At 35.6% G+C, this 20611-nt stretch overlaps 2 protein-coding genes across 2 annotated transcripts; both read left to right on the top strand.

Annotated features, from left to right (window-relative positions):
* Positions 1 to 1849: 1849 nt before the first annotated feature.
* On the top strand, positions 1850 to 5942 carry LOC113348000 (protein NDL2-like). Its single transcript, XM_026591689.1, has 11 exons — positions 1850 to 2132; positions 3186 to 3285; positions 3431 to 3528; positions 3680 to 3768; positions 4041 to 4101; positions 4211 to 4297; positions 4389 to 4466; positions 4576 to 4632; positions 4716 to 4771; positions 4888 to 5023; positions 5287 to 5942. The coding sequence occupies exons 1-11, from the start codon at positions 2073 to 2075 to the stop codon at positions 5506 to 5508; spliced, it is 1044 nt and encodes a 347-aa protein (XP_026447474.1). The 5' UTR covers positions 1850 to 2072; the 3' UTR covers positions 5509 to 5942.
* A 12885-nt stretch (positions 5943 to 18827) lies between these two features.
* Positions 18828 to 20288, top strand: LOC113348001 (inorganic pyrophosphatase 1-like). The gene is made up of 4 exons (XM_026591690.1): positions 18828 to 19056; positions 19151 to 19272; positions 19354 to 19558; positions 19832 to 20288. Exons 1-4 carry the CDS (start codon positions 18919 to 18921, stop codon positions 20114 to 20116), a joined length of 750 nt encoding a protein of 249 aa, XP_026447475.1. The 5' UTR covers positions 18828 to 18918; the 3' UTR covers positions 20117 to 20288.
* The last annotated feature ends 323 nt before the right edge of the window (positions 20289 to 20611 follow it).

Raw genomic sequence — 20611 nt, forward strand, 5'->3', positions numbered from 1 at the left:
ACACCACAGAATCGTATTTTTCAAATCTAAGAATATATTTATCACATTGTACTGGTTTTTTTCTTTTGTTTTTTGGTGGGTATAAAGTATAAACATGTTGTCCCTGGATTAATCTGCGGCTTTATCACGGATCATATCAAATAATTTCATGGAATGCTTTTTATAAGGTGATTTCATGTATCCATGGTTAAAACAGTGAATTGCATTGGAAAACGATGAAATCAAGTCTCCATATGCATATTGTTGCACAACACATCAAAGACTTCATTACGACATTGTAATAACAGCCTTTGGCTTAGCGTAGTGACCCCAACTGTTAGATGGAAAAATATTTGATGGGGACGTTTTTTGATGAGAGTACGGGATAAATCATGTCTTGACACGTGTCTTTGGTATAAATTGATTCTATCAAATTTTGTTTCCAAATATATAAAAAAAGTGTATTTTTGGTAAAAGTACTCGTTATCTTAATTGATGATATTTTATCCTTTATATTTTTGGTAACAGAATTTGTTAAAACAATTAATTGAAGAACACATGTCAAGACATGATTTGTCCTCGTCATAAAACGCCCCCATCAATGATTGCATACCCAATGTATAAATACTATTTTCCATACCAATTAGAGGCACCCAGTCTTACAGGTTGTTTATAAGAGTGTGACTCATTATATTTGAATCTGGCCAAAAAAAATACTTAAAAACATGGTTAGAACCTTTTTATTTAATCCGTTGTGCCTAGTTAATTGGGTATAAAATGACACCTGAATCAAATATTTCGTACTCTGAGTTATGAGTCGAGTCAGTTATCCAAAAACAATGAAATACCAAATGATCTGACTTAAACCGTGTCTGATCCCAATTAAGATTTAAATAAACATGACGTTATTCATAGCAACTGTCATCAGTTTTAGTGCGCTATTTAAAATTCGGTGATCTCTTAAAATTGGCTTACTTTTCTAAACAAATTATTCACTGAATATACAAAGTATATTCTGCACCTGCATTTTTCATCATCGAAGACTAGCAGTATCCCAATTGACAATTATGAAGTACAAGAGAAATTCTAGTTATTACGAGAACCATCACATACTCATGCTCCTTCGACTGCAAAGGTAGGGCTTCAAACCTTGTAACTGCTAAACCAATTCTAATTTGAAGGAGTTTGGATGTAGTCTAAGGACCACTGTGTTACGCTATCAAAAAATTCAAGTTACGTCTCTAATTTTAATAATTTTCTCATCCTTCAATTTTTTAATAGAGTATGTTTTATCACAGCCGTATAATAGATATTTGTTGATATAATAGCAAATTCATGAACAAGTTAACCCATTTTAACCGGATATTTGCTTTATTTTGGTTCAACTTAGTGGTTGACTTATCATGTCAGAATCTGAATATGACTTATCGCATCTTAATTTGATTAATTATATTCGACTCAAATAGCATTAAACAGTATAGTCGTGGAAAAATGTTGAATCTCATCCGATATGTGCCCCTAACAAGACAAGTATAACTCGGTACCTAAATCAGATATGTCCATGTCAGAAATATAAGCAGAATCTGACCTCGAATCAGACTCAGACAAATAAATAAAAACAAACGATCTGATATCTAACTCGGGTGAATCAGACACCTAGTCAGACTCAAATCTTAATAAAACCCAAACAGTGAGCAAGTGTCGGTCCTTAACTAACCATGGTTAAAAAGCTGATTCATATGCAATGCATTCAGTTGAAAAATCTGTTTACTGTTGTGAGTAGGATAAGAGTCCCCCCCAAAGCTGGGCAAAGGCAGCTGTCTTCTATCCCACAGAAAGCGTCGGTGGGGAAGTTAAAATCCCCGTGTGTCTCTCTGTTTGACATTTTTATTTTATTTTTACAGAGAGAGAAACAAAAATCAAAATAAAATAAAAAAGAGAGAAAGAGGAAGAATCGCTTGGTTTATAAGCCATTTCAAACCAAAATTCCTGCAACACCAAATACAGATTTTGGGAGAGAAAGAGAAGGAGAAGGAGAGGGACAAGGAGTGAGTTTTGGGCTTTCTCTAGGAAACTGAAAGAAAGCCGAAGGGATGGGAGAGTCAAGCGATTCCGTTTCTGTTGATATGGAAACTATCTCTCTTGGTGGAAAGGTACCTCATTTATTCATTTACTTATTGAAGAATCACTAATGGAATTTCTTTTGTTTTGATGTTTTTTTATGCAATCTGTTCAGGGTTTCCATTAATGGGATCTTGTTTTTCCTTCTGGGTTATCTTCTAATTGGATTTTTAGCTTTGCATTTCAGATTTTGTTAAAAAAAATCCAATCTTTTTTTTTTAACAGCATTTATTTTTGTATTAAAGATTTTTCCATTAGAGATTACTCAGCTTTCCCCCCCTTTATCTTTAACCACATTTATTGTTAAATTTTTTTCTGTGTACTGAATGCCATTAAATTCTGACTTTTAAGAAATTATTAGTATTGGGGTTTGATTTTTGCTATTAAATTCCTCTTTTTAAAGGAATTATTAGTACTGGGTTTCTTCTAATTTTGATTTTTTGTTCTGTGTTCTTTCTTAATTTGGTGTAATCAAACTTTTTTTTTCTGTGTTCACATTGGATACTCATCAACTGGAAATAGGATAATCCAATGATTAATCACAGTCTTTATTAAAAAAAACAAATTGACAGTCAATTTCTTCATTTTTTTGATAAAAAAATGAATTCTTTTCTTGTTTCTTCCTTTTATCGGAGAGATTACTTTTTAAAAAGGTAATCATTTTGCTTTATCATTGAAAAAGAGCCTTCTTGCAATTAGTTGTATAACAGGTAGTTTGTTGCTGAATTCCATTTACTATGATTGTTGTTGATTGCCGATTTTTCGTATTATTTGAGCTAAGATTTTGTTTTAAGCAAAAGCTAGACTAGGTTACTGGAAAGGGATTCTTACTTCTATTGGCAATTTTTGATTTGGTAGATTTTTTTGATGGGGCAACACTGATTCTTGTTAGAATTAGTGTACAGTTTCCGGTTTTGAGATTCCAAATTCTTAGCCTAATTTGTTAGGAAAGAATAACTTTTTGTGTGATCTGCAACCTTGCTTTGTAGACTTGGTTATGAATACTGATGACTGAAAATTTGAAGCTTGAACAAATCGATCTTTCGGCGTATGATATTGATATTATGAGTGTTGTTTGTTTTCAGGAGCATCTCGTACAGACTAGCCGTGGGTCAGTATCTGTTTCTGTGTTTGGTGATCAGGACAAGCCGGCACTTATTACCTACCCTGATATTGCTCTAAATCGTAAGTGGAGTTCTGATTTTAGTGGCTTACATGGCATAACTAGCTCTGAATGTGTTTGCTAAATGTCTTTGGACATTCGGCGTGCATGATATGATGTAGCAAATTACTTATCTGATCCACCATTTACATGTACTGCTTTTACCAGATATGTCATGTTTCCAAGGATTGTTTTTCTGCCCAGAAGCATCTTCGCTGCTGCTTCACAACTTCTGCATCTACCACATTAGTCCTCCTGGGCATGAGGTCAGTCACTGTGTAGATTTTACTCTATGTCAAAATTTTCATGTTTCACTTTACTGGTTGATTACATATGAAATGTTTCTTTTGTCTATGCAATTCCTTACAATTATTCACATCATTTTTTTTCTGGCGCTTTCCTTAAGAGCTGTTGCAGTTAGGAGCTGGTGCGATTCCTTCCGATGATCCTGTGCCCAATGTTGATGATTTGGCGGATCAGGTTGCAGAGGTTCTTGACTACTTTGGGTAATTCTCATTGTAATTCTATCCTTTTCGGATTTTCTTTCATATCGTGGCATTAAGTTGTCAAGTATTTTTCATTTCCTTTAACAAGGATATCTTAAATCTCATCACACATCTATTTACTGTCTGCGAAGAACGCTGATACACATCACCAAACTATAACGTTAACAAACATGCCTTTTACAATGCTGCTTTTGATGTGTAAATGTAAATTTATTCAGCTTGTATGCCTTTCATTTTTTGTTTTTTAACGGCTTGAATTCTTCATTTTTCAGCTTAGGTGCTGTGATGTGCTTGGGAGTCACAGCTGGTGCATACATCCTTACGCTATTTGCTGTATGTTTCAACCTGCTAGATTGTATCTGAAATTCAGTGTAACTTATTGTAAAATTTAGGCAGGATTTACTGATGTTGAACTTTCATAATGATTTGATTAAACTGACAGACGAGGTATAGGGAGCGTGTCATTGGTTTGATACTTGTGTCTCCATTATGCAAAGCACCCTCTTGGACAGAGTGGTTATACAATAAGGTTGGTTCATCAATTCACCGTGGTAATCTTTTTGAAATTACAAACATAAAAATCACAATAGTCTAACAGTCAAATTGACTATCTGTTGTAGGTTATGTCAAATGTCCTGTACTTTTACGGGATGTGTAGTGTGGTGAAGGACTGTTTGCTTCAGCGCTACTTCAGCTTGGTAGGTTTCTTAGTTTTTCTATTGTTATATAGTAGTCTCCTTTTCATGCTTATCACATCTGAGTTTCATCATATATTGATGAGTTTTTCAACTGTTCAATTTTCTACAGGAAGTTCGTGGCAATTCACAAGTCCAGGAATCAGATATTGTACAAGCGTGCAGAAGTGTGAGTTCTCCATCTGCTTTTCTCTTTGCTCCAAAGATTATAAATTAACCCGTTCATTGATAATGGTGTTTTTTTTTCTGCAGTTGCTAAATGAGAGGCAAAGTACCAATGTACTGCGATTTCTTGAAGCAATTAATGGGTAAGTGCTTGATTTTCAAGCCGCCATTCTTTATACGGCCAAGTTTGTTATGCTCGTAGGCATCCACTTGGAACACATTAAGCATTGGAAGTTCTAATATGGGTCTCAATATGCAGGAGATATGACATTAGCGATAGACTAAAGAAGTTACAGTGTCGGACACTCATTTTTGTGGGCGAGAACTCTCCATTCCACTCAGAGGCAATTGACATGACCTCAAAACTCGACAGAAGATACAGTGCCTTGGTTGAGGTATGTTAAAAGTTTTTCATTTATAGGTAGTGCCACTTGATTCACGTACCCAACTTCTTCTACGTTACATTTTATTTTGGTCAAAAGACGGACCCCACCATGTGATTGGTTGAACTGCAAGCAATCAATTCCAGCAATCACATGCACCGTAATTGTGGATGAACTAAAGCAAACTCCAACTTACGTGATTTGAGTACTTGGTATGAGTTAGGATTATTCGGGTGTACAGTATGTGGAAAAACTGATGTGGTTAAATATAACAGGTACAAGCATGTGGATCGATGGTAACAGAGGAACAGCCACATGCAATGTTAATACCAATGGAGTATTTCTTCATGGGGTATGGGCTATACAGACCAACTCAGCTTACTGGCAGCCCTAGGAGTCCATTAAGTCCATCTTGCATTTCTCCAGAGCTTCTCTCACCAGAAAGCATGGGTTTGAAGTTAAAGCCGATAAAAACTCGGATATCTCTTCAAGTCTAAAGCTATAGAGGGAAGTTGATGAGGGTGATAATGCCCGGTGTGACTTACTCTGCTGTAATCTAAAAATAAGTTGTTTTTTTTGATGTGGGCAGGAAGGGTTTGGTGTATAGATAAGAGAGAAAAGAGAGAAAGAAAAGTTTTTATATAATACATTATATATAGAGAGAAATGGGGGGCATAACGGAGAGAATTAGAGACAGTAAAAATTCATTCATTTGTAGTAGGGTTTCATAAAAGTGATCAGAGGGAGAGATATTAGAGAGAGATGTAAATTCTCAAAAGAATATTTATGATGATGAATTAGAAGATGATAAAAATCAAATTGAATAATAATGATAGGGTTAAGGGGAGATTTGGTTGATCATTGGTGGTGGTGGTATGGTTGTTGGCTAATGAATAATGATAAATATGTGGGCCTTTTGGTGGTTCAATCATTTGGCGGTGCACCTTCTCTTTTGTTTTTCTTCACTTGTATATTTGCAGCTGTTTTTGTTAATCAATTTTGTATTTGCTTAATGAGTCGCCGCACATTTGGTTTCACCCTTGTGATTTGTTGCAAGCCAGAAGCAAAAATGATAAGAGGAAGTAGGAACAGCTGACCGCACTTTTACTGGGCTTCGCTGCATTTTTACCCTAGTATGCCAATCACTGCACCATTGCTCCAAGGTGTATCAGAAGCAAAGTAAATGATGTTCCTCTCAAAACTAGAAAATTCAGTAGCTTTGAAACTAGAAAATTGGCAATGGAGCTTCAACTTTGGTAACTTATGGAATAACACTAGTAGTAACTTCATCTACAAGTGCTCTGACCAGAACCGTGCAATAAGGTTGCTTATAACAGAGCTCCACCAATAAATTTAGCACCAGGCCATGGTTTTCAATGGTGTTGGAAAATGGCGGTATAGCAACTAGTGTTGGAAGCGGCGGAACTAGGAATTTAGTCTGGGAGGGGCTTAGCAAGCCCATCATTTTTCCACCCCGGGCTTAACCCTGATTTTAAGGAACATTTTATCAGCTCAATGGAAATTGGTTTTTGAAATTTTGACCCTAGCTTAAGCCAGGGGAAACCTGGGCATAGATCCGCCCTGCCTGGAGCGCTGGAACCATATTTTGACAGTGTTTTCGTGTATTTTTGTCAGTTAACTTTTAGGAACTAGCCAAAGCTAAATGGACCTTTAGTAATGTCTAACGGCTTTATGTTATAACTGCTCGTGACAACTTAAGCCCACATGCGTTTTTTCTCATTGCAGAAAAAGAGTCCCATCATTGGACCACAAGAACGACTCCCTTTCGCATCTGCCAGCAGCTAGCAAAGATGGATGATGAAAAATTGAGTACTCACATTTTCTTTTAACTAACCAGATCTCTCAAAGTACATGCGTTAACAATATTTGGTAACTCCAAGCAACCTCGATTCAAAGAAACAAAAACAAATATATATATATTTACCTTTTGACATGGCTTACTGCCTACTTGAGCAGTTGTTTCCCGGATATGCTGAACTCTCTTGTTTAGCTTGGTTAGTGTAGTAAAGCTGAAATTTGGAGATTTTCCCAAATAGATTATTGTTTAACTTGTGGTATTTAGTCCCGTACATAGTTCGATAAGTGGTATCCAAACAAACATCTTATTTGTATCCCATTACACCAGATAAAAAGCTTTGCTTACGAAGTCCAAACTGGAAATAAGATGCTCATCGTCACTAAAATGTTTGGAAGGATATTCGGATAACTAGAGCTAAGGAAGCATAATCCTGAAATTTCCTGCCTACTGGGATCCATTAGTTAAAGATTAGATAATGACAATGCATTACCATTAGTCCCTCTTCTTGGTTCTTTGTATGTGCTTTTCCACATCCAAAAAAGGTTATGTTATACTATTGAAATTATTTTCATGTCTCCTGATATATTATTAGCTTAAATCAGTGGACAGGAATTTGGATTACGTACTATTAGCTTATCAGATTAGGTCTTCGTGTACATTTTAGCCATCTTCTTTTATTGAATCCTAAATCATATTATCGACAATACTATACTTACACGAGCTAAGCAACCAATTATATAGTATATATATCCCTACAGTTTCTGAAAAGAGTTACTATCACTTTTTTTTATAGACATGGAAAAATGACAGCAACTCTTTTCTAAAATCGGAGGTAATATATACCAAGGTTGCAACCGGATTCCTCAAGATTGAAAGAGTGGTTCATAAAGAGAACTCATAATCTCCATGGAATTTGCCAATTTGGTAGTTAACTACTTAGCTCCGTGCAGCAGCCCTGAATTATATATCTCGAGTAATAGGTATTGATTATGACCAATGAATATGCATTTGTTGTACATATATGCCGATATGTTGCGAAATTGGCAAAAAAAAAAAAAAATAGGCATGAAAATACTTGTAGTTCTTTGGGTTAATTTTGAAGGAGTCGGCACACTTGACAATTTAGCTTACGGTCAGGGCCAAAGCGTGTAAACGTGGGAATTTGGCCATGGGCCGAGGACACGAATGGGGGTTTCGGGTACTGACCAAAGCCACCATTAGTAGAGCCGGGGTTTACAATTTCATTTTTTTCAAATACATTGGAATGATTGTTAGATATCTGTACTTTTTATTGCGATTGAGTAGACATATGTTGGACATATTTTATCCTTGCTTTATTAGCAATGTAGTCCACTGCTGAATCATGTTTTCTATTTACATACTTCACCTAGGTTTGGGGTAAATTTCTCAAAATCATCTTGGCTTCCTACAATGATTATGAGGTATCGATATTAATGTTTGGATATTTTAAGTGTAATCACGTAATTAAGTGCTTACATACTATACACTTACATTACATATACATGATATATAATGTTGTTCACCGAAATAAAACAAACAATGTAACAAATTCCTCGATGTGATATACAACACCACTATAGGTAAGAGAACCAAGCACCAGATGAACTCGCAAACTATGGTGCGGATGGAAGAAAAAAAAACTTATCAACAAACATATGAGACCAGACAATCCCATATTTTCTCCACCAAATAATATCAAAGGACTACATCGGTACATGATACTCGCGTGTAACAAATTTGGGTTTGTTTTTTTTTTTCTCATGCTTCAAAAAAAAATGTTTGCGCTACTAGTTTTTTTCCTCATTTTTTAAGCGTTATATAAATATAAATATATTTAATATTTGTTCACGACAGGGTCCTCGGGGGTCTCAGGAGGTCTTCTGAATTCAAAAATTATATTTATTGTTTTAATCTATATTTGAAATATTTTTCAATCCTTTATCTACGTAACTAATTATACTAATTTTGGTATATAATTCATTTTCCCGTTTTATTACCGTTGAACGGAATTTTTATGGTACCAATAAACCAAAATTATTATCCATTAATTTCGTTTTAATTTTTGGGATATGAAATAAGTTTTCATTAAAAAATGAGAGACGTAAGTTTTCTTCTGGTGTTTTCCTGAGAACTAAGAGACTAGTTTTCTCAGCAAGATCAAAAGAGTGAAAGTACTTGGTCTCTCATTATGTGCATGAGAGATTCAAGAGAGTTTTTTTTTTCTTCGTTGTTTCATCTTAGGGCATCATGACGAAGAAAGAACTACTTGCATAAAACTTAAAGCAGAGCCACAAAACATTTTTAAAAGAGCGACCTAGTCGTGACTTATTCGTCACTTTGTTTTCGAGTTTGCTCTTCCAATTCACAAAGGTTTCGAATAACAACCGTAATGAGCTACGCCTTAAGAAATTATCAAGACTAAAGATTGTTGAGGTCATTAGCCCCACATTGTATGGGTTATCTAATTAAGATCCTGCGGTTTATAATCCTTAGGGCCACTCCACTTATTTCCAATTGGTTTTGATTTTGATCCCAATATTCTAATATGGTATCAGAACTAGCACGTATGGGTGTAAGCCCAACGGCTACCCCTACTTTGTCCGTATTGTAACGAATCGTGGAGGGAGGTACCCGTATGAAGTAGAGGCTCCAAACTCCTCCCTATTAAAAGGTCCAGAAATAGTTATAACTCAAAGCCAATGCTTCCATGTAAATATATTGCAGATAATGATCATGTACACGGAGCAAAAAATGAAGAATTTACAAACTCTAGAGAGGTATATATATATATATATATATATATATATATATTTTATTTTAGTGATGAGTATATGTATGCATTAAACTTTTTAGCACGTATATATGTGTGGTATTTTTAACTTGAGAATCATTACGAATTGTTTGCTTCAGAGATGATTTTCAAGGTGTACAAGAAACGATAGATGTTTGGAAACCCATGACCGAAACAAAGGAACTTAGTGCATCACAAATTTGGGTTTCAAGTCGTGATGCCTCAGAAGCTATTGAGGTCAGTTGGCAAGTAAGTTATGGATCCAAAACATTTTTTTTCTCATTGTTGCCGATTTCATTAGGGAGAACTATATAAACATCCTTTTTTTTTCTCATAAAACAGCCTTAATGGGTGTATTTAAAATTTTAGTAAAGTTTAACTAGTATTTTTTTGGATAATGAAACTCAACTAATACCCTTAACTAGTATTTTGTTGAACTTAAAATACATTTTAGAGTATTTGTGAAGATCTTGTGACTCGTCATGACATGTTGGATATATTTTTTTAATTAGGTTCACCATACATCGAGGCGAGGTTCTTTGTAGCTTAGAGACTAAGTATCACTCTATACATATTGATTTCAAGTAATTTTTTATGAATTTTTGTATCTGCATGAAATTCATATATTCTACTAGAAAAAAAAAATTAAACGAAGGTATATCATACCTATAGAGTTATTTAATAAAATTTGGTTTGAAGAAGATGGGATCGTATGATCCCAAATTATTGTTGAGAAATTTCCCGATTAACTGCCATCCGCGCATGATTCTTCAGACCATTCTTTGTTTGGTTTCTTTCCCTATAGTTGTGTTGGATAGTAAATTATGTAGTTTTAAGAAATATCCTTTAATTGAAAATAAATATATCTAGATTGCTATAGTTATTGCTTCGTACATTCGCCGCTATAATAATATTTGTTTGCACAAATACAAATAATCTAATATATGTTCTTTTAGGTTGACTATGACCAAACAGGTTGCTTTGATATCCAGTGCAAATTTTTTGTGCAGATATCTTCAGTTGTTTCCCTTGGTGCATCCTTTGAAACATTCGTTTTTAATAGCACCCAATACGATGCAGTCTTCAGTATGTTCCAGGTAAATGATTAGATTTATTGATGTTTTTATATTTCAGGTAAAGGATTAGATTTATTGATGTTTTTTATCCTTCATGTGGAAAATCTCATGTTGATGTGGTAACACTTATGGTCGTAAACTTGGAATATCTCTAAATTTTTTTCATTAAAAACATAACAAAACCTCTTTGTAGAAGTGTTCGAAAGGGAAGTTAATTAATGCCCCAATATTGTAAGACCAATCAACTGGAAACTGGTGGGTAACATTACAAGGTGTTGATGTGGGATATTGGCCACCATTTGTTTTCAAGCAATTATCTACAAAAGCAACCAGAGAATATTTTGGTGGCATGATATCAAACACAAGAAATCAATGACGACATACTTCTACTGATATGGGTAGTGGACATTTACCTTCGGAAGGGTGTATTGGAGTATCAAGTTATTTCTCTAAAGTTAAAGTAAGTAATGAAAATCATACAACAAAATACTCTGGAACCTGTTTTATTATTATGCGAACGGGCCGTGATTTATAACCCCAAAAGTGTCACTATCCAAAAACTGCAACAAAACAATTTGTTCACAAAAACCCCATTTAACATAAACTGTCTATATTACCCTCCTAGTTTAAATTACCCCAACAAAAACAAAATCAACCCCACATTTAATTTTTATTATATTGTCACCATATACAACAACCCACCACCAACAACTAGCAACACCACCGACCACCATCCGCCGCCGACCACCACCACTGATCGCCGTCGACCACCACCATCACCGACCACTGGTCGCCACCCACCACCGCCGCCTCCAACCACCACCACCGCGCCTCCGACCACCACCACATACCGCCGCCGCCGACGACCACCACCGCCTCCGAGCAACACCACCATTATCGCCGGCCACCACCACCACCAACCAGCCGCCACCCCCACCAAAAATGAGTTTCATTGATAAATATTCAACAAAATGAGAAAAAATTGATGAAACCAAACAGAAAAATGATGAAACCAAAATTGGTTTCACCAAAAATTAGATAAAACCAAAATTGGTTTCATCATAAAATAAAGGAGAAGGAAGAAAGAAGAAAAAATGAAACAAAATAATATGAAACCTACCACCACCGTCAACTGCACCATCCCCATTGCCGCCACAACCATCGCTACCATTACCTCCTCAACTAAAACTGGTTTCAACAAAGAAAAATCCATCTGTGTCTCACAACCAAAAATTGGTTTCATAGAGAACAATATTCAACAAAATGAAAAAAAAATACATCATTTTTCCACATATTTTCATTTCACCAACACAACTTCAGTGATGAAACTAAACACGCAGACTTCCAAAACAGACCGAATAAATTAGGAAAAAAATCAGATGAAACCAAAATTTGGTTTCATCATAAAAGAAAGGAAAAGGAAGAAAGAAGAAAAAATGAAACACAATACGATGAAACCTACCACCAACGTCAACTGCACCACCCCCATTGCCGCCACAACCATCACTACCATTACCTCCTCAACTAAAACTAGTTTCAACAAAGAACAATCCACCTGTGTCTCACAATCAAAAATTGGTTTCATAGAGAACAATTTTCAACAAAATGAAAAAAAATACGATGAAACCTAATTAGGTTTCATCATTTTTCCAAATATTGTCATTTCACAAACAGACCTTTAATGATGAAACCAAACACACCAACTTCCAAGTCAGGCCGAATAAACTAGGAAAAAATCAGGTGAAACCAAAATTTGGTTTCATCATAAAAGAAAGGAGAAGGAAGAAAGAAGAAAAAATGAAACACAATAAGATGAAACCTACCACCACCGTCAACTGCACCACCCCCATCGCTGCCATAACCACCAGCACCACAACCACCACTACCATTTCCTCCTCAACTAAAACTAGTTTCAACAAAAAAAAATCCACCTATGTCTCACCCTCAAAAATTGGTTTCATAGAGATCAATATTCAACAAAATGAAAAAAAATATACGATGAAACCTAATTAGGTTTCATCATTTTCCCACATATTGCCATTTCACCAACATAACTTCAATGATGAAACCAAACACGCAGTCTTCCAAGTCAGGTCGAATCTAGGAAAAAATCAGGTGAAACTAAAATTTGGTTTCATCACAAACTTAGTTTTAATCATTAAAATCTTTGGTTTCATGATATAAAACAGGCAAGTTTATGATGAATTTGGTTTCATCATAAATTTATTGTTTTCACCAACCAAAATTGACAGAATTTGATAAAACTAATTTTGGTTTCAACATAAATCTGTCATTTCCCCAATACAATATTGATTTCGAAGATGAAGATGTGTCATCACTATCATAAGGTGGTGGTGGTGTTGGGGATTGTAGAGGATTGAATGAGGAGGCGGAGGTGTTGTTGGTAGCGGATCTGCAAGTACTGGTGTTGATTGTATATGATAAAAGGAAGAGGAGGTGTTTTTGGTGGCCGATTTGAAGGTATTGGTGATGGTTTTAGATGATAGAAGGAGGATGCAGAAGTAGTTGGTGGCAGATCTAACATGTAGTGATGGGAAAAAACAAAAGTAAGAGGAGGCGATGTTGTTGATGGAAAATCAGGACGTAGAGAGAGAAGAAGGTGATGATGGTGCTAATGGAGGAGACAGAGGTGCTGTTGGTGGAGGATTTGGACATATCGGCTGGTTTAGTGGTGCCGAAGCTACTCTTGGTGATAGATCTGTCCATCAAAATAGAAGAAAAATAAAGAGGTGTTCGTGGAGGAGATGGAGGTGTTGTTGGTGACGGATCTGGACATAACAAAAAAGACACGGAGGTGTTCGTGGAGGATACGGAGGTGTTGTTGCTGGTGGTGACGGAGGTGTTGCTGCTGGTGTTCGTGGATATCTATCTTTTCTTACTAACAGAAAATATATTTGTCGCTGGTGGTGGTGATGGTGGTGAGGAGAAGGAGACGTAAGAAAGAAGAAAAAATAAAGGAGAAGAAGAAGAAGAAATCAAAATAAAAAAAAAGTATGTTTGGCTTTTTTAAAAGTATTAAAAACTAGGAGGAATCCTTTGATTTAATTGGGGAAGAACTAGGAGGACCGGCGGAGGTTGAAAATGAAACCATACAAAAAAAAACCATCTTACTGCAGATTGGGAATTAAATGCTTGGCGCAGGAGATTCCGGCTGCAATCAAGATAAATCTTCATGGTACTTCTCTGGTGTTAGCAGTGTAATGGGATTATGCGTTTGTGCCGGCAAAAAAATTATCAATTCAGGCTTATCGAAATAACCTGGAAAAGCTGCAAAAAGGTAACCAGGCGGTTAACAACCTTTTTTCAAATTCAAATTTGAATTTTGATTCCTCTAATATCAATAACAACAGGACATCTGCAAACAAAACAAATAATCAGTCATTAGTAAGTCACGTGCATAATGGCAAGCCTTCGAACAAAAATTACAAAACAAACCCTATAAAAATAACAGATCTTTTTTCTAAATGGTTTCAAAAACATGGAAAAGGGAAAAACGGCCAGGTCATAGAAGCGGTTACAGATAGTCAAGAAAAGGTCATATCTTCTTCGATTCTACAGCTTTTTTCTCCAGAGATCCCGCCAAATGATAATACAGAGGTAGGAACTGATCATGTATCTCAGACTGTGGAATTGGGGATGAAATCTCCGGTTTTATCTCACAATCTCAACAAGGAAATAGTGAAAATTAACGAAATACATAATACAGTTGATTTAATCATGGAGGCTACCACAAACATTGGATCAAATTACAAAGGGCAAGAAGACCATGCACGGAAGCTATATGCAGAGATAATTGCAAAACACCTAAATATGAATGCAGAGAAAACTGCACCTAAAATGCAATCAATAAATGAAGTTATTCCAATTGAAAACACAATTGAGAACACAAACAAAGTAGGAGAGGCAGAAATCTTTGAGGATGAAGTTAATTTGGGATCTGATGGTGTCGATGGATATTAAAATCTTGATATGGAACATCGGAGGGTTAACAACATTGGATAAAATGGATTCTTTAAGAGATTTAATAAGAAGAGTAAGACCTACAATCTGTTTAATTCAGGAAACTCATATGATGAAGATGAATGATTGGTGGGTTAAAAACATTTGGGGGAATGAGTAGTACAAATGGAGGGATATCCCATCTCAGGGCTTTTCAGGTGGTATTATTACCATATGGGAAAATTCTATTTTGGAATGTGTGGATGAGCTTGAAGGTACAAATACCCTTTCTCAAAGATTTAAAAGGAAATCTAATGATTATGAATTTAGTGTCTCAAATGTATACTCTCCATGTGAACACTATGATAGACTGGATTTTTGGGAAGAATTGGATGATCTCACTGGATGGACATCTGAGTATTGCTGCATAGTAAGGGACTTCAATGCCATAAGGGGAAGAAGGGAGAGAAATAAGAATGGAGGATCAAAAAGAAACAAGAATTTATTCAATGATTATATGGAAACTCATGAACTGGTAGATTTTCCACTCAATGGAGCTATGTATACTTGGAGTAACATGCAAGATGACCCTTTATTGTGCAGACTAGATAGAATCTTGGTGTCACCACAATTTGAGGGTAAGTTTCCATTACTCACTCAAACTTTACTATCAAGAACATTATCTGACCATTATGTTATCTTATTAACCACTGCAAATGTTGACAGTGCTAATAAGCCTCCCTTTAAAGTAGAGAAATATTGGCTTACACATCCAGACTTTCTAACAAATTTAATGTTGTGGTGGGATGCAATAAAATATTCTGGTTCTCCAAGTTATATTTACTCAAAAAAGCTACATAATCTCAAATTCTTCTTGAAAAGATGGGAAAAAGACACATATGGGAAGAGGGAAGAAAGAAAACAAGAACTCATATCTCAAGTAGATTGTCTGAATGCAAGAGAAGAAAATGGTGCTCTCACAACTCAATAATTCAACGAAAGAGATGAAAGGAGATCTCTTTTAGAACAGATAAACTTGGAAAATGCAAGGAAATGGATTGTAAGATCCAAAACTAAACATTTCAGTGAAGGTGATGTTAATACAAAGTATTTCCATGCTCTTGCAAATGGCAGGAGAAGGAGGAATACAGTCCAGAAGTTGGTTATCAATGGTGGAGACAATTTCTGACAGGCTGATGTAAGAGATGATTTATCTTATTTCTTTACTTCTTTGTTTCAAGACAAGCATCTTATTATGCCTCAAATGAATGAAGAATTCTTCACAAGGGACTGGATGGAGAGAACTATATCAGAGGATGAAGTGATCATGGTAATTAAACATTTTAATAGTAACAAATCACCAGGACCCGATGGCTTTAGCATAGATTTTTACAAGACTGCTTGGCCTATTATCAAGGAAGATTTTATGGAAGTTATTCAAGAATTTGAGAAGAACAATAGACTGGATTGGAGAGTCAATTTCTCATTCATCAGTCTTATCCCAAAAAAAGAACAGGTGGGAGGACCTCAAGATTTTATACCTATAAGGTTAGTAAGAAGTGTATACAAGGTAATCTCTAAAGTTCTCTCTCAAAGATTCTAAACTGTTCTATCAAAACTCATTTCAGAAAACCAGGGAGCATTCATTGCAGACAAGCAGATTCTAGATGGAATTTTAATTGCAGGAGAACTAATTGATTCAAGATTCAAAAGAAAAAAACCATGAGTATTATGCAAATTGGATATACAAAAAGCATTTGACAATGTGAGTTGGTCTACATTAAGCAATGTGCTAAAAAGTTCTGGTTTTGGTTCAAAGTGGATAAGCTGGATTGATTGGTGTGTAAGCTCTGCACAACACTCCCTTCTTATAAATGGCAGTTCAAAAAGAAGATTCAAACCTCAAAAGGGATTGGGACAAGGTGATCCCTTATCCCCTTTTCTGTTTATTCTTGTTGCAGAAATCTTCTCAAATCTTATGAAGAATGCAGTGAATTTGAATATGATATTTGGATTTTCAATCAACTCAGTACAAGTCTCACATTTGCAGTTTGCTGATGACACACTAGTTTTCTTAGATGGATCAGAGGAAGAAGCATAAAATCTTCTCTTGGTCCTTCAAATTTTGAGGTTATAACTGGTTTGAGTGTCAATTTCAAAAAGAGTGTTGTTATAAGCATAGGTGCAGAACAAAAAATAGAAAGTATAACAGGAATACTAAAATCCATGATTGAAGCACTTCCTTTGAAGTATCTTGGCATGTCAGTGGGAGAAAAAACAAGAGATAGTTCAATCTGGGACTCAGTGATAGAGAAATTCCAAAAGAAGCTGGCACTATGGAAAAGGAGATTCTTCACTAAGGTAGGGAGTATTCAGTTAATTAAGTCTGCATTGTCTAGTCTACCAGTATATTACATATCCATCTTTGTTATGCCTGCAAGGGTAGAAAAGAAACTAAATCAAATTATGAGGAACTTTCTTTGGGATTCTTCACCAGAAAAGAAAAAGATCAGTTGGGTAGCATGGGAAAGGATGTGTAGACCAAAGAAATTAGGGGGTGTTGGAATAAGAAACTTAAAACTAACTAATAAAGCACTACTTACCAAGTGGGCATGGAGATTCTCAACCGAGAAAGATCAACTTTGGAGTAAAATAGTAAAGGGAAAAATGGGGGCTCAAACTGAAGACTTATGGGTGAAAGAAACAAATGCAACTCAGGGACGAAGCTTATATTCAGGAATACAAAAGCAGAAGGAAATAGTGGAAGCAATCTCCACCACAGAAATAAATAAAGGGAATGCTGTAAAATTCTGGTGGGAAAAATGGAAGGGTTCACAAGCTTTGAAAGCCTTATTTCCAAACATATACAATTTTTCAACTCTGAAAAATGGCTCAGTTAAAGGATATGATTCAAAATGGTGAATGAAATCTTAAGTTGAGAAAAAATTTGAAGGACGCAGAAGTCTCTAAAATACAAAACATATTTGAAGTGTTGGATAATCCTCCTATTCTAAATGAAGAAGATGAAGACAAAGTCAAATGCAACATTCCAGGGGGTTTCAATGTAAAAGCGTGTTGTTCATGGATGGTGGAGCAGTTGCCAATACCCCTCACAATAGTGCCTTACTCATGCATATGGATTCAATATTTACCCCCAAGGTACGATTCTTCTTATGGTCCGTTGCTCTGAATTCAATTCCAACTGTGAATAATCTAAACAGGAAGGGGTGTCAAATACAAAATACAATGTGCTCTCTATGTAACTCTTAGGAAGAATCTGTAAACCATTTGTTGCTTCACTGTAAGTATTCTCATAAAGTCTGGTCATATTTTCTTGGAGGCTACAATATCAGGTGGGTACAGAGTGGAACTATTGTTGATCAGCTACAGTCATGGAAATTCAGAAGGAGTCGATAAAGGGGAAGAAAGATTTGGCCTCTCCTTATATTTTCCATATGCTGGACTCTCTGGAATGAGAGGAACAAACGGGTAATGACACAAAAAAGACACAAATCAGTTTCACAAACAATAATTGAGGTAAATTTTTTGATATATACTTGGAGTGGGAAAGAAAAGTGGTTTTTTGTTATTCTTTTTAGAGAACTAATAACACACTGAAAGGTATGTATAGACAGAAGGGCTTAGTCTTGTAAAGATAAATGGGGGTTGCAACCTTATTACATTTTTTTTTCATCCATATAATCTCAACCTTTTTCCTCAAAAAAAAGTATTACAAACTAAATTTACTCATTATTATTTGATATGGAGTTTTTGTGCCATTTTTTAATCAAACGGTTTTTATTTATTAAAAATAATATGGCTGGATTTTTTGTACCACAAATTTGGTCACCTTGATGTTTTATGACTAGTTATCTTATTAATTTTGGGCAGTGGAAATACAAGAGTCCTTCTCTTTCTCATTACACGGCTCAATAGCCAGTGGTGAGAAACATTTCTCCAAAGTGGGAATCGAATTCTACACAGAAGTCTTCAAATGTGTAAAAGTTTGATTCTCACCTCCTATAATTAAGCATAGATATTCTCCTTGAAATCCGAACCCGGAATCGGATCACATTCGCTTTAGAAAACAGTTGGACCAATGAATGACTGCCTTTAGTTTTATGTTCCAGCTGCTATAAAGTCCCCCCACCTAAACCAATACGGAGGTGTTTCAGACTTTCAGTAGAGTTCAAAGAAAGTTGTGAATAGTGATTTACTGTATAAAAATTGATTTCTCATCATGGCTGGAGTTGTGGTAGTCTTTGATTTCGATCGTACCCTTATTGATAAAGATAGTGATCGTTGGGTCATTGACCATTTTGGTATTACCGATTTGTTCATTCAACTTTACCCTACTATGCCATGGTACTCCTTGGTGGTTAGTTCCTCAATCCAAATTTCTTCATTCACATAAAACCCAGTTCTTGATTTTGTTTCTATCTTGATGGGTTCTTTCTTTTTTCTGGTTTCAGGATAGGATGATACAAGAAATTCATTCACAGGGAAGAACAATTGAAGAAATCTCAGAGTGCTTAAAAGGGGTTCCTTTACATCCTAACATAATCACAGCTATCAAATCGGCTCATAGTCTTGGGTAAATTCCTTGTTCATATTACTGAGTTAATTCTTGATTAGTATGTAATTTGTGCAATTTATTTGGTGATGTTTATATCAGGTGTGACTTGAGAATTGTAAGTGATGCAAACATGTTTTTCATTGAGACAATCTTGATGCATCATGGTATAATGGAATGTTTTTCTGAGATCAATACAAATCCAATAAAGATAGATGAACAAAGGAGGCTTAGGGTCTTTCCGTACCATGATGCCAATTCTGGTCCTCATGGATGCACTCTTACATGCCCTCCTCATATGTGCAAGGTAATCACTTTCAATTTCATCTTGGTCACTAGTAATTTTGGTTTGGTTTCCTCATTGCATCTCATTGGGTCTTTTAAGGGGATGTTCATTTCTTGCTGAGCATTTGACTCATGTGGATTTTTTTGGGGCGTTTTATTAGAAATGCAGGTCTAAATCGACTGGTTTATTTTTTATGCATTAAGCATAAACAATTTTGCATTTGCACAACTTAATTTGTTAATATGTTGCTAGTTTTGCATTTTCGTATAAGAACTTGAGTTTTGTATGTAATAGGGGAAGATCATGGAACGAATCCGAAATTCTGCTTCGTTTGTTGAAGGACAAAAACAGTTCATATACATTGGAGATGGAGGTGGTGATTTCTGCCCTAGTGTGAAGCTTAAAGAAGAAGATTATGTAATGCCAAGGAAGGACTACCCAGTATGGAAAATGATTTGCAAGAACAAATCACTCATGAAAGCTGAGATTCATGAATGGAGTACTGGAGATGAGCTTGAAGTTAAACTCCTTGGTCTCATTAACAAGATCAGCGATTGCCACACAGCACTGAAGAAGTAGCCATTTGTTATTTCAAATCTATACCTGCAATGAATCGCTTGATAAACCCATGAGGGAAATATATTAAAGATTAAAGTAGTACTCTGTAAGTTGATGATGGAACAAACCACCATTCTCCAGGATTATGACAACTAAGGACAGATTTAGCCAAACAATCTGCCGCCTTATTACACATTCCAGGAACATACACACACGACCAGTTATTATGATTATTACACAAGTTAACACACTTATTTAACAGAGGAGAAGATTTCCAACAGGGAGCAAACCTTCATTTACAGATAATACCACATTTCGACAGTCCGACTCAAAGATTACTTTGTTCCAATTATTTTGAACATCCCATTGCATAGCTTCTAGTAAGGCCTAGCTTTCAGCCTGATGAACATGATTTACTCTTCTAAGAACTCATTTTCCTGCAACATAAGAGCCTGTAGAGTTTTTTGTTAACATAGCAATACCAGCCAAATGAAAAGGCTTATGAAAAGAAGCATC

The sequence above is a fragment of the Papaver somniferum genome, chromosome 2 (genome assembly GCF_003573695.1).
Source record: "Papaver somniferum cultivar HN1 chromosome 2, ASM357369v1, whole genome shotgun sequence".
NCBI classification, from domain to species: domain Eukaryota; kingdom Viridiplantae; phylum Streptophyta; class Magnoliopsida; order Ranunculales; family Papaveraceae; genus Papaver; species Papaver somniferum.

What these genes read in the sequence shown, in the direction of transcription:
- LOC113348000 (XM_026591689.1), top strand. Translation starts at nt 2,073, where the DNA reads ATGGGAGAGTCAAGCGATTCCGTTTCTGTTGATATGGAAACTATCTCT. An exon ending in CAGAGTGGTTATACAATAAG is followed by an intron (nt 4,298 to 4,388) that starts GTTGGTTCATCA and finishes TATCTGTTGTAG; the next exon opens with GTTATGTCAAATGTCCTGTA. An exon ending in TTGTACAAGCGTGCAGAAGT is followed by an intron (nt 4,633 to 4,715) that starts GTGAGTTCTCCA and finishes TTTTTTCTGCAG; the next exon opens with TTGCTAAATGAGAGGCAAAG.
- LOC113348001 (XM_026591690.1), top strand. Translation starts at nt 18,919, where the DNA reads ATGGCTGGAGTTGTGGTAGTCTTTGATTTCGATCGTACCCTTATTGAT. An exon ending in TGCCATGGTACTCCTTGGTG is followed by an intron (nt 19,057 to 19,150) that starts GTTAGTTCCTCA and finishes TTCTGGTTTCAG; the next exon opens with GATAGGATGATACAAGAAAT. An exon ending in AAATCGGCTCATAGTCTTGG is followed by an intron (nt 19,273 to 19,353) that starts GTAAATTCCTTG and finishes TGTTTATATCAG; the next exon opens with GTGTGACTTGAGAATTGTAA.